Source organism: Trichechus manatus, unplaced genomic scaffold (genome assembly GCF_000243295.1).
Source record: "Trichechus manatus latirostris isolate Lorelei unplaced genomic scaffold, TriManLat1.0 scaffold00016, whole genome shotgun sequence".
Lineage (NCBI taxonomy): Eukaryota > Metazoa > Chordata > Mammalia > Sirenia > Trichechidae > Trichechus > Trichechus manatus.
This window is the reverse complement of record NW_004443952.1, coordinates 21,653,542-21,667,866: the sequence shown is the minus strand read 5'-3', so window position 1 is coordinate 21,667,866 and position 14,325 is coordinate 21,653,542. Positions and strand designations below refer to the sequence as shown.

At 43.1% G+C, this 14,325-nt stretch overlaps 1 protein-coding gene across 1 annotated transcript in view; it reads left to right on the top strand.

Annotated features, from left to right (window-relative positions):
• Positions 1-13,985, top strand: part of COL15A1 (collagen type XV alpha 1 chain) — a 118,193-nt gene extending 104,208 nt beyond the window's left edge. The window contains exons 33-40 of the mRNA XM_012554375.2: positions 1,407-1,551; positions 5,104-5,168; positions 6,770-6,898; positions 7,019-7,078; positions 7,785-7,850; positions 9,899-10,084; positions 11,591-11,706; positions 12,922-13,985. Coding sequence (XP_012409829.1) covers positions 1,407-1,551; positions 5,104-5,168; positions 6,770-6,898; positions 7,019-7,078; positions 7,785-7,850; positions 9,899-10,084; positions 11,591-11,706; positions 12,922-13,135 — 981 coding nt within the window. The 3' untranslated portion in view covers positions 13,136-13,985. The remainder of the gene's footprint in view (positions 1-1,406; positions 1,552-5,103; positions 5,169-6,769; positions 6,899-7,018; positions 7,079-7,784; positions 7,851-9,898; positions 10,085-11,590; positions 11,707-12,921) is intronic.
• Positions 13,986-14,325: the final 340 nt, after the last annotated feature.

The window sequence follows — 14,325 nt, the reverse complement described above, 5'->3', positions numbered from 1 at the left end:
ATGAGTCAGAATCGACTTGATGGCAACTGGTTTTGTATTTGACCCTTCTGAAATCGTATGAAGGAAGTAGCCCCTAGACAGGCTTGGTGTAAGATATGAAGTTTCTCCAGGCCATGTGAGAGAAAATCAAGCTGTGTCCCCAAAGAGAATGTAATCCAATTATTGACCCTCGGGGACCGTCAACAAATCCTGATCCCAGAGCTCACCGTAAGGGTAGAATCAGCAAAGCTAGGAGACAAGGATTCTATTTCCAGCTCTGCCTCTAATTTGCTTTGTCACCTTAGGCAAGTCCTTTCCTCTCTCTAGGTCTCAGTTTCTTCATCTGTAAAATGCAAAGACTAGACTAGATGATCTCCAAGGACCCTCTGACTCCAGGGCTCTCTGTGTCATTCAACACAATGAGTGGGCTGCTGCTCTTTAGATCTTGCACCACCTTGAGCTGATCCCAGTATTGAGAATAATGATAACAATAGCTGGTTTTTATTGACTTCTTATTGGGTGTTGGACACTATACTGAGTATGCATTTTATCTCTATCCTAAGTATGTAATTATCTCATTTTATCTTCATAATAATCCTATGAGGTTGTTACCATCATCATTCCCGTTTACAGAGGAGGAAACTGAGGCTTATTGAGGATCAATAGCATCACCAATGCCATAGAGTAGGAAAGGATGAGAGCAGGATTCACACCTGGGCTATTACCTAGTACACTATGCTGCTTCCTAATGGAGCTTATGTAAGAAAAGCCTGTCCTTTCATCCATTGGTTGAGCAGCAGAATTGAACCTTTAGAAAAACCTAAATGTCAAGAGGATTGCTTAATAGCAGCAAGCAAAAGTAAATAAATAAATAAGCATATAATATGCCATTAAAATGCTGATTATGAAGAATATTTAATGATTGGGAATACAAGTGATGTTAAAAAGGCAGAATACAAAAATGTATATACACTGTGATCTAAATTGTGTGAAAATTGTACATATGCAAAGCCTTGGGGAAAAAAAGACTGGAAGAGATTAATGGAAATTTTCTCAGAGTATTGATGCTAAGTCTTTTCACTTTTCCTTATCGTTGTTTTTCGTATTTTCTAAATTTTCTACAAAGACTATGGCATATATGTATGATCAGAGGAAGAGTAACTCTTAAAGAAAAGCATTCTGAGGGCCTGACCTTAGGATGATGGCATTGTAGTGAAGAGATGAGGCTGGATGTGGGGCAATCTGAACAACAGAGAGACCAACTAGACAGGGTGGAAGATGGAGGGTGGGGGTGAGCGCAGCCTGGGATGAGTTGGGCTCTTCTTAACCAAGAGGTCCAAACAGATGTCCTTATTAAAGCAGTTGAATGGACTTCTAGTGATTGGTGGTACTTTCTCTCTTCTGTTATTGTGTACTTGCCTTAATAGGGCCAGAAAGGGGAGATGATCATCGGGCCCCAAGGACCTCCGGGTGCTCCTGGCCTGCCTGGGCCACCTGGCTTTGGAAGACCTGGCACCCCTGGGCCACCGGGACCCCCAGGGCCACCAGGACCTCCAGCTATCCTGGGAGCAGGTTGGTACTGTGAGCTGCCCCCTCACTCATGCTGTCCTTACTGTGTTCAGGGTCACCACTTCTGGGTGGCTTCTCAGAGCTTTTGGTAAACCACACTGTCTAACAGAGGGCTGTGTCCTGGGTGGAGCCTTTTTGGCAGCTTTGTCAAAGCCTGGACCTTAGGGACTTGACAGCCAAGCATGTGGATTAGAGACCAGCATTGATTCTCTCTTTGTAAAATCTCACACCTCTCTGAGCCTCAGTTTCTCAAATGCAAAATGGGTGAGATAGAAGGAAATCCCCATTTATTGAACATTTACCAAGTGCTAGACACTTGACTGGTCAATCTACTACATTATTAAATTCTTACAGTAGTCCTTCAAGGAATATATTAGAACCCCCATTTTACAGATGAGGAAAGTGAGACTCAAAAACACTTAGAAACCTTTCGAAGGTCACACAGTTAATAAGTGGTACCCATGGGATTAGGACCCAAATCAGTGTAGTTCCAAAGCCTGAGTTCTTTTCACTACCCCTGTGCTGGAAAATAATAATACTAGTAACAATAATAGCACCAGTAAATAATTTTTTTGTTGTTTGGGTTAGCCTGAGGCTGGTGTGGTAGAAGTTACAGAAAATGGAGACCTTCAGTCCACAGTGTTTGGGGTATTGAGGAGAGTTTTACAGAAGCTGGGGGGCTGGAGCTTTGGCTTAATCATGGATCTTTTGGCTATAAGTGACAGAAACCTAAATCGAACTAGATCAAGCCAAAGGAAAATTTGTTGGATGGGAAGAAGGGGGTGAACAATCAATTTGTGAGAGACACAGACCCACAGCTGGTCCTCAGGAACTCAGCTACTGTGAGGACTCTCTCACCATCTCTGATTTTGGCTTCTATCTGTATGGCAGCTTTGTGCTTCCTCACCACAGACCACATCCGCTGCATGGTAGGAAATATGGCTGCCTACAATTTATAGCTTCTGCCATCAGCTAGAAATGTTGACCTGCTTTCTCAGTTTTAGTTTGAAAAGTCCTGAGGTAGGGCAAGTATTCTCATTGGCTTGTCTTGGGCCAGGTGCTCAACCTTGGACCAATAATGTGACCAGGAGGTAGAGGAGATAGGATCACATAAAAGCATAGCAGCTCCTTCAGAAACCAAAAGGTTGTAGAAGTGAAAGGGAAAATCTCAAGAGAAAGAGATGAGGATATTGATCTTGCAAAGATAGAAGGTATAGGACGGGTAAAACCATAGGTGCCCACATAGCCTTGAAGGATGAGTAGGCATTTCAGGAAGTGGAGGAACATTACAGGAAGTGGAGGGACACTACATGATGTGGTCAGGAAGTAGAAAATTTATAGTCCATAGTAACACTGCAATAGGGGGACCCAGGACACCTTGCTTTACTGAGTAAGGATTGCCTCTCACATAATGTACAGCAATTCACAGTTTAGAAAACACTGTCATGTCCATCATCCCATGTAACCTTCACAGCAACCCTAGTGGGGGAGATGAAATGGATATTTTTATCAAACTCATTTAATAGGTGAAAACATTGAAGTTTAGAGAGGTTAAGAGACTTGGTCAAGGTCACAAATACTAGTAAGAGGTATGACTGCGATCCAAACCTAAGTCCTTTAATCCTTTATTCCCCTAGACATTTATTACCTACATGTAGATTTTTCAAGTCCAACGTAGGAACTGCAGACTTGCATGCAGTGACCTGAAAAATTCCATACGGTAATCCTGGGAGTTGTAAACACATCCTTAACCCTGCCAAGAACTTCACAATTTTTGGAGGGGAATGAGAGGAGCGTGGGGTGGGATGACAGGATTAGAAAGGTAGAAGGAGAGCAAAGACATAACCCCCCCCAAAAAAAACAAAACGAAACAAACTTGTTGCTGTTGAGCCCATTCTGACTCATAACAACCCTATAGGACAGAGTAGAACTGCCTCATAGGATTTCCAAGGCTGGAATCTTTACGGAAGCAGACTACCACATCTTTCTCCCTTAGAGTGGCTTGTGCATTCAAACTGCAGACCTTTCGGTTAGCAGCTGACTGCTTAATCACTGCACCACCTTAGCTGTAAATAATACTTCTTTTTGTTTGCCTAAAGTAAGGCTTTTTGTTGGGGAATCATGGGCTCCTAGAGAGTTCAAGGATGGTCCTCAGGGATCTCTCATCCCCCTGAAATTTTATGTAGAATTGTGTGTGTGTGCATTTTTCTGAGGAAGAGGGCAATAACTTTGATCTGATTTTTAAGTGCATTGTAACTTTTTAAAAAGTGAAGAACCCTTTGTTGAATGCTGTAAAACTTGCAAAGTGCAGTCATAGTTTGTATTTCACTCCGTTCTCACCACAGCCCAGTGAAGGAGATATGCCTGTTTACATTTCACAGATAAGGAAAGTGAGGATGAGAGAGCTTGCGTTTACCCAAGATCACACAGCTGTTCTTGTTAGGTGCCGTCGAGTTGGTTCTGACTCATAGCGACCCTGTGTACAACAGAACGAAACACTGCCTGGTCCTGCGCCATCCTCACAATCGTTGTTATGCTTGAGCCTGTTGTTGCAGCCACTGTGTCAGTCCATCTTGTGGAGGGTCTTCCCCTTTTTTTGCTGACGCTTTACTTTACCAAGCATGATGTCCTTCTCCAGGGACTGATCCCTCCTGATAAGATGCTCAAGGTATGTGAGACATAGTCTCGGCATCCTTGTTTCTAAGGAGCATTCTGGTTGTACTTCTTCAAAACAGATTCGTTCGTTCTTTTGGCAGTCTATGGTGTATTCAATATTCTTCACCAACACCACAATTCAAAGATATCATTTCTTCTTCTGTCTTCCTCATTTATCGTCTAGCTTTCACATGCATATGAGGCGATTGAAAACACCATGGCTTGGGTCAGGCGCACGTTAGTCTTCAAGATGACATCTTTGCTTTTTAACACTTTAAAGAGGTCTTTTGCAGCTGATTTGCCCAATGCAACACGTTGTTTCATTTCTTGACTGCTGCTTCTGTGGGTGTTGATTGTGGATCCAAGTAAAATGAAATCCTTGACAACTTCAATCTTTTCTCCGTTTACTCATCTAGGAATTGACACACCGGTGACTGGAATCCATGTCTCCTGGCCCCAAGGTCAGGGCTCCTGTCGCAGCACTGTCCTGTCCTCCCTCTGCAGCCTAACACCTTCTCCTCTTTCAGAGCCTGCTTCCTCTGTCAGAGGTCATATGCTTGTCTTTTGGGTGAAGTAAGTTGTATCAGTCAGGACATATGTGGATGCAGGTGACAGAAAACTCAACTCCAACTGGCTTATACAAACAACAACAACAAAAGGAGTTTATTCACTTATAAAACTGACAAGTTCTAGGCATGGCTTGAGCCAGGGCTTCAGTTAAGAATCCCAGCTCTTCCCCGAACCAATCAGTGTGTCCTGGGTCATATGCTGGGCCCAGAGCATCCAAGATGCCGTTTCAGAGTGGGATGCTTGGCAGCATCATGAGAGGGGTTGTGAACACTCTTCTCTGCATTTTTCAACAAGTGTGTTTTTTAACCTCCCCTTTCTGCTTTGTCTTAGCTGTGCCCCTTCCAGGCCCACCTGGTCCTCCAGGACAACCAGGGCTTCCTGGATCCAGAAACCTGGTCAGTATTGGTACCAATGTGTATTTTTTTATTCTGCCTCAGATGGATTTGCTTAAAACTCTGGCTGTAGTGTTTAGAGCTGGCACACATTTTATTTTGCAATAAGGCCTCCATGAAAATAGAACTGGTGGATAAAACAAAACCATGTATTACTTTGAGATACAAATCTAAATTATACCTAACAGATTAATTAAAACAGAGAAATATTTTATGAGTACGAAGATATTTAAATACTGCAAGCAGTGTTTATTATCTATCCAGATGACTTACCAAGTAACAAGATACAGGAAAAAAAATCATTTATTATTTAAGTTCCATCCTTCTAAGCCTTAACTGACTAAGCTTTAATAAGAACCAATCATATTACATCAAAAATTATAAACACAAGGGTTCTTGTGCTGGTCCTTGCACTGGCCAGCCCTTCTCTATTCTACCAAAGGATGTTACTCACACTTTTGTTACCCTGCAGATCACTGGGCAGGGCAGAAACCCATTGCCATAGAGCACTAAGAAAATACAATAATGCACAAAAGATGGACAAATACCTCACAAGGCGATCAGGAGTCCTAGGAACACTCTTCAATCTTTGCTGGATTTTAGTCAAAATTTGACTGCCAAAAGAAGAGCTCTCCAGCAGATGATAAAATTTTGATATATTAAGTCACTGTAGGAGAATTTCTCAGCCATTTTGATTCACAAGGTCATTCAAGGCTAGTTGGAAATTAATTTTTTTAGAATCTTAGTTTAAAAAAAACACCTCTTTTGGCTGATATTTCTTTGAGATTTGATGCTATTTAATAGATTTTTATCAACTGCTAACTGAAAGGTTGGCAGTTTGAAACCACCTACAACTCCCTGGGAGAAAGATGTAACAATTTGCTTCTGTAGAGATTTACCGCCTCGGAAACCCTATGGGGTCGCTATGAGTTGGAATCGACTCGACAGCAGTGGGTTTGGTTTTTTTGGTTTATGTCTTCTTCTAGATACGCCAAGATGACTGTCTAATCTTTGGCAGTTTTCTAGTCAGAGAAATTACAGACCACCATTTTCTGTCATGCATTTAACATTGTAACTACCCGGCTAGGCACAAAATTTCAAGACTGAAGTATAGTTGCTCACTTGCCTGCATTTCTTATTTTATTTTCATTTCATTCCTGTCCAAATGAAAACAAATTGGAAACCACTTAAGGAACAGCATGAGATACCACCATTTTAAAATGTTAGTGTCTCTGAGCAGCTGAAAAAAATGCAAGTGGCAGCACTTACCGGTGATTTTGCTAAAGCCGAAACCCAACAGACAGCTCTGCTTACAGTATTTAAGTGTCTTTGTACTCACGAAATATTATCTTTTCTGTTGTAGTTTGTTATATTCTTTATAGTTTAGACTTGTGTTTCAAAGTAATATGTGGTTTTGTTTCATCAAAAAGAACGTCCTTTGGTTATTAATGAAGTTACGTATCTCCACAGGGCACAGTAAATAAGCCTTTTTCTTGAGTATGAGGGAATGGCTTATAGTTAACTTTACAAAGGGGCCAGCTTTTCCCATTGTGCCACTGCTCTAATGATAACTGCAGTGTTTGGAATTTAAAATTGTCTGGCAGGTTACAGCGTTCAGCAACATGGATGATATGCTGCAGAAAGCACATTTGGTTATAGAAGGGACATTCATCTACCTGAGGGACAGCACCGAGTTTTTCATCCGTGTCAGAGAGGGCTGGAAAAAATTACAGGTAACTCTTAAACTTTCCTTTAACAAATGACCTCCAATACCCTCTAAAAATAATAATCTGCTCCTGGAAATGCCATTTTCCTATTGATATTCCATTCTCGCTGTCCTGTTTTTCTTAAAGCTGGGAGAACTGATCCCCATTCCTGCTGACAGCCCTCCTCCCCCTGCACTTTCCAGCAATGTGAGTATTTTCACGTCTTTGCTGCTCGTTCCTTCAGTTGTCAGCATTTATTGAGTCCCCCTGGTATTGAGCACCAGGCTCTCCAAGCTCTAGACAGCCAGGTGTAATATCTTGTGGAAGCCCAGAAATTAACAGGTGCCAACAGAAGAGTCTCACAATAGAGTTGAGGGAAAACTGGACTCAGGCTGGAGACCTGTTATTCCCATTGTAGTAGCTGAATTCCTACTTGGCTTCAGTTTATTCATCTGTGAAATCATTGGTTGGTATCAGCAATCTTGAAGAGACCTTTAATCTTGACACTCGGAGACTTCTTGGCCTGAGAAGAACATCAGCAACTTACATTGTCCATTTTTTAGTCCTACAGTGACCCTGTGAGGCAGGTACTATCATCCTCATTCTACAGATGAGGAAACTGAGGCTCTGAAGAGGTGACTTGCTCTATTAAGTGACAGAGTTAGCCATAAAACATGGGTCTTCTGCTTCCTTGGTTCAGTACTCCTTTTAAGAGACTTGAGAACATCCCCTCCCTTTCTGAGGATAATTGCTTTACTGGAGCGTGAAGCTCGTCACACTTAACAGTGGCCCAAAGACAATGACAAACTATTGAAAGTACCTTCCCAAGAAAAACTACACTAACACCTCAATGTACTGAAGAACCAATTGAATGCATATTCAGAACCATTTGTTTTTCTGATTTACATAACAGCCACGTCAGCATCAGCCTCAGCCTCCACTGACGCCTATTTTAAGTGCCAATTATGAGAAGCCTGCAGTAAGTACAATTCATGCACTGACTCTGCAAATATTTCATGTGTGTCTGCTATGTGCTACGCCCTGTGCTTGGCACACAGTTCCTACCCTCTAGATGCTTACAGAGTAGTGAGAAAGGCAAACAAAAGATAAGCAGCTACAAATGCTTTGATCAAATATTCTATAGAAGAATCCTGATAAAAAGGGGGGAAAATATGGAACAACTTTTCAAATTCTCAATGGAATCCAGACTTTCTGGAGCCATTGAAGCTGGTTGAGCCCCTTGAAACTATTGTCCTTAGATAATCTTTAAACCCAAACTGTCCCCTGAAGTGTTCTTTGAACCAAAAAAAAAAAAAAAAAGCTTATTTTAATTAGTAAAGTACATCTTCTTTGAGCAGTGTGCTCTTTTAAAGAATTATCTATGTGAGATCAAAGTGACAATGTCAACTCGAAAGGTTGGATGGGAAGCTTAGGGGGCAGTGAGTTTAAGATAATGGTGGTGGAATAATGTAGAAAATGGTAACGAGAAGAGTAACACAACTTGAACAATGTAACCAACGTCACTGAATTGTGCATGTAGAAATTACTGAAATCATGTATCTTTGGCTGTGTATACTTTCACAAAAAAAAGATAGGCAGTTACAATATAGAGTGATAAATGGTTTGGGCGAGGCCAGCGCTGGTAGGTCAGAGAAGTCTGCATGGAGGAGGTGAAGTCTAAGCCAAGACCTAAAGGAGAGTCAGGAGCAGGAGTGAGCCAGGTGGTAGGAGGAGGTTGGGAATTCCAGGCAGAGGGACTGTGGGCTGGTGGGAGGCAAGGGAAGCACTGTGCATTTTTCTAATTGCAAGTATTCCAGTGTGGCTGAGAAGGGAGAAGTTTAGTGTGCAGATATCAGAAAGGGTAAGGGTTAGTCATCAAGGGCCTTGTGAGCCAGGGTGAGGACTTTGACCTTTTCCGGTGGGCAGTGGGGAGCTACTGAAGGCTTTAGACAGCACAGAAACAGAGAAGAAAAGCACCACAACCTTCTGCCCCACCACATGGGGCTCATTCCCTGTCCTTTGACTTAAGACATCTAAAAATATTTTCTAACAACTTGGACCCAGTTCCTGCACCATCCTTCCCCAGCTCTCTGCTGATGAGATAAAGTGACTCCTGAGATGAGATTAAGGAGGAGAGGTGGAGAAGGAGGGATGAGTGGTCCACGATTATGAAATGTATTCCAAGGGTACGGCAGAAAGGGTTGGGAGAGAGGGCAGTAAAGAGGGCCGGGTTTTGGGAGAAAAAGTGTAGGAGAAAGCAAATTATGGAATGGCTTTGATTTTGGCTGCTAGCCAAGATGGCAGGGATGTGAGAGTAGGATTATTATATGACCCCGAGCTTCCAAAGGAAACCCTGGTGGTGTGGTGGTTAAGTGCTATGGCTGCTAACCAAAAGGTCAGCAGTTCAAATCCACCAGGCACTGCTTGGAAACTCTATGGGGCAGTTGTACTCTGTCCTATAGGGTCACTATGAGTTGGAATTGACTCGATGGCAATGGGTTTGGTGGGTTTTGCTTTGTTTTTTTTTAGCTTTCAAAAGAATCTATCCCAGCTACCTTAGTAATAAATGCCATGCCCTTCTCTTTTCAAGGCCTTTTTCTCCTGGCCCCAGGCCTGCTGGGGAGATGGAAGAAAGGGGCAGCAGGCAGATAGCTAGACGGATCTTGGGACCCAGGAGCAAAGCTAGCTTAAAATCTCTGCTATGAGCAGGAGACTGGGCTGTTGGAGGATCCAGAGGTCTCAAACTCATGGTCCGAGGGTTAATCCAAGGAGCTAATATAAGGAAGACATTTCTACCGTATAGCACTGTTCAGAACTGGAACATGCTGCTTTGGGAGACCATGAGACACTGGAGACACTCAAGCAGAAACTGAGATTCCAACTGCTGGTAGAGGTTGAATAAGATGAACTCGAAAATGCTTCCATCCTAAGAAGTCTGTGACCTTATTAGGAACATGAGATGGTTTTAGGTGTCGGTGTTTGCCTTTAACTCTTTGACGGCAGTGTCTTTTCTCTCACTTTTTTCAGCTGCACTTGGTTGCTCTGAACACACCGTTTTCTGGGTACATTCGAGCTGATTTGCAGTGCTTCCAGCAGGCCAGGGCTGCAGGACTGTTGTCCACCTACCGGGCATTCTTATCCTCCCATTTGCAAGATCTCTCCACAATTGTGAGGAAAGCAGAGAGATACAGCCTTCCAATAGTGAACCTCAGGGTAAAGATAAATATTTTTCCCATTGTCTTCCAGATGCACTGGTCACCCCAGGGACTGTAGGTTGCTGCCACTCCCTGACATCATCAGAAAAGTGCTGGATTCAAAGCCCAGCTCTGTCCCTGACTGGCTGTGTGATTTTGGGCAAATCACTTTCCCTTTCTGGGCCTCAGTTTTCTTTATATTTAGACTAGCCCTTCCTGCTTGGATGGTCTTGTGATCCTTTTTATTTATATAGTTTTATTTTTCTGTTTATAAAGCACTTTATATCCATTATTCAAGGAGGCCTGTGGCTCAGTGGTTAAGTGCTTGGCTCCCAACCAAAATGTCAACAGTTTGAAACCGCAAGTGGCTCCACAGGAGAAAAGACCTGGCAATCTGCTTCTGTAAAGATTTACAGCCTAGAAAACCCTATGGGGCAGTTCTACTGTGTCCTATAGGGTCGCAATGAGTGGGGATCAACTCGAGGGCACCCAACAGCAACAACATCCATTATCCTAATAGATACAATAAAGATGGGAGTTATTCTTTTCTCAGTTTGTCAGAAGAGGAAATGGAGGCTCAGAGGAAGAAAATAGTTTGCTCGAAGTCACTGAGAGCTAGACTTAGTTTCCCTGACTCCTGTGTCTGGGCTTCTTGTTCCACCTGAGAACGCCTCCTTCCACAGGGCATTGCTGAGTAGCAGCCGAGAACAGCTGTGAACATGGTCCCAGGGCAGAGGCACTCTGTCCTGCACCCTGGTTTGGTGCTGTCTGTGCATCTAAGCTGCCAAAGCTGGCAGACATTTCTCTGCCCGCATTTGCTGGCCAGGCAGGGCCTCGTAGGTTCCCTCACTTACACCATGGAAGCAGCCATCTCCATTAAGACTAAAGTGGGACAGTTCCACCACTATTCATACACATCCTTGATTCTCACTACTAACTAGATCGCCAAGGCACTTTGAGACCCTTTGGTCCCTGTGACCCCAGGATTTTGATTTGGAACCTAAGGCTAACAAGTGCCATCCTAACCCCACACAAGCACTTTCGATCTCCTCTTCCCAGGTTCTTTTTCAACAGTTTGCCTACTTCGTTATTTGTATTCATGGGCTTCTCCACAAGAGACGGGGCTCCTTCATGGAAAAGGACGAAGAAATTCATCTCCACATCACCCACAGTGCAGAGTGGCACTGGCACAAATTTGAAGCACAGCACATATGTATAAAATTTTGAAAATAAGAAAAACAAAATAAAGACCTACAATGCACATTTGATGGACAGGAGCCTTGTATCCACATATAATAAGAGAAATTACCCTCAAGAAATAAAGAGATCCAGACCAGCAGGGTTCAAGGATGGATTATAAATCAATCCACAAACATTTCCAGAGTCCCCACCCTGTCCAGGTTCTGGGATTGGGATTGGGAGGTTCAGTGTGAGGTGGCATCTGGACCTTAAAGAATGAGTAAAAATCTAGTCCATTTGCAGGCAGATCATATAATGATTCTAAAGTAGTGTTTTGTTTCCATAGGGCCAAGTACTTTTTAATAATTGGGACTCAATTTTTTCTGGCCACGGAGGTCAATTCAATACTCGTGTTCCGATATACTCCTTTGATGGCCGAGACGTGATGACAGATCCTTCTTGGTAAGTGATGGTGGAAGCCCTGGTGGTATATGGTATGACAAACAGCTTTAGGAAACGTCCTGACAATGGGATGCCTTCATCAACCGCCCCTCTGGGATGTTGCCAGCATTAAGGCTCAGTGACGCAGCTGAGGGGCACAGAGAAAACCCAGGCCTTGGAACAAGGAGACCAAGGTCCAGTAGCTCAACGTGAGACCCGGAGCAGGTCTCTTCCACCATCTGAGCCTCAGCTTCCTCACCTATAAAACGGGCAAGATAATCATATACAATAGGATTGTTGTGAGAATAAAATGAATATGCTTGAGGACATCTAGCATGCAGTAGGCACTTAATAAGTGGTAAGTGATGCTACTCCTGGTGATCCTGTACCACTCAGCTGTGAGTTGCACTCTAATTCTTTGAAAGTTATTTATGCTTTTCAGAACAGAGCAACTCGGCAAACCTTTCATGAGTGCCTGCTCAATGCAGGATTCAGTGTCAGGCCCGGAAGGCACAATAATAAACCTGCATGGCTGCTAGCCTTATCCTTACAGGGAAAGACAGACACAGACAAACTACAGTTCTAGGCAGAATACTATAATTATAAAGTGGAGACACAGACAATATGATAGGAGTGCGGAGGAAATATTTGTTCTGACTTGGGGGCAAAGTAGCCCTGGTGGTGCAGTGGTAAGCACTTGACTGCTGACTGAAAGTTGGCACTCCAAACCTAGCAGCTCCTCCGTGGGAGAAGAGACCCAGCAATCTGCTCCTGTAAAGATTACAGCCTAGAAGACCCTATGGGACAGTTCTACTGTGTCCTGTAGGGTCACTATGAGTCGAAATTGACTCGACAGCACACAACAGCAACAGCTTGGGGGCAAGAATCAGAGAAGGCTTCATGCAAGAGGAGGCATTTATTGGGCTTTGAAAGATGAGGAGGACTCACTGGTCTGAAAATGAAAGGCCACTCCAGGCTAAGGGACTTCATGAGCAAACGTTCAGATTCATAACAGCAGGGTATGAAGTCAAAACAACTACAAGCTGGCTATGGTTGGAATATATAGTGTGTTCAAAAAGTTGGTAAGAGCAATGAGGACAGGAGATTGTTTGGGATCATTCCACGGAGGGTTAAGGAGTTTGGCCCTTGATTCCCTAGCTTATGCCAATTCACTCACCAAGATATATCACAAAGAAGTGTCATTTCCAAAAGTAACACAACAAAATTACTTTTTAGGCCCCAGAAGATCATTTGGCATGGCTCCAATGTCCATGGCGTCCGTCTTGTGGATAACTACTGTGAAGCGTGGCGAACCGAGGACATGGCAGTCACGGGATTCGCCTCCCCACTGAGCACGGGGAAGATTCTGGACCAGAAAGCATATAGCTGTGCTAGTAGGCTAATTGTTCTGTGTATTGAAAACAGCTTCATGACAGATGCTAGGAAGTAGTGAATGACCTTCCAATGATTCCTAAACATTTCCCAGTTTTCTGTGTGAAAAGTTGACACTGAAATTTAAAATGTTTAAATGTTGTAAATATTACTGTTTTTTATTACACATTGATCACAAGAGCAACCAAAGAAAACATACCTCAATACACTCAAAACTGAAGACATAAAGGACTCAGATCAAAGACAAAACCTGATTCACATATTGGTGCTAGAATCTGCAGGAAACCCCACGCGGCAGGAAGGGAACACATCCCAACACAGGTTAAGAGCAAGCTGAAAATAAAGGTCATGGCCTTCTGCCCACTGCATCCTTCAGAAAGTGGTTTCCTCCTTTTAGCCATTGTCGTTGAGTGTAAGATGTCCTTCATGTTTTCTTTCCAAGCCAGTGTTCAGAAATGTTACCCCTATGTAAGTTATGTGCAGACTGAATGCTTTATTCTTGAACATACATCCATCGTTTGCATCTGCTGTTCAGAGAAACAGAACTGCTGAAATGATCCTATTTGTATTTTCAGATATTACCAGACTTTAATTTTTTTTTCCTCTAAAATATGATTGCCATCATGCTTTAGGAGTTTTATATTTTTACACAACCATATTTTAGTATGGCAACTGTTTATGTAACTCTGACTTGCTGGAAAAGTTGAAACTCCAAATTATCTGAAACAAGAAAAGAAACAGCACATAATTACTACTTTTCCCTTGCCTCCTGCCCTTCCCCCCGGCCCTGCGATTTTATGACTTTCATTTGGCTACTCTTGAATTACAACTGCAACTTTTACTGACACCAAAAAGGTCCATAGGGATGAATTTTCTGAGAAATGTATATCTTCATGCTGTATCCTTTGATCTTTTTTTCCATGAAAATGACCATAAAAACATCTTTTCCGGGCACTTTCTTCGGGCTGACTTTTTTCACCCCTAGTCCGTTTGTTCTTCACCGCTGAGGCGGAAGCTGACCTGGGTTGTTCCCTGCCGCTTGTGCTAACCACTACGAGTTGCCGTCGAGTCGATTCTGACTTACGGCGACCCTGTGTGTTGCAGAGTAGGGTTTTCATGGCTGTGACTTTTCAAAAGCAGATTGCCAGCCTTTCTTCAGAGGCACCTCTGGGTGGGTTTGAACCTCCAACTTTTCACTTGGGAGCTGCGCGGTTGACTGTGTGCACCAGGGACTCCTTGTCACTTGTG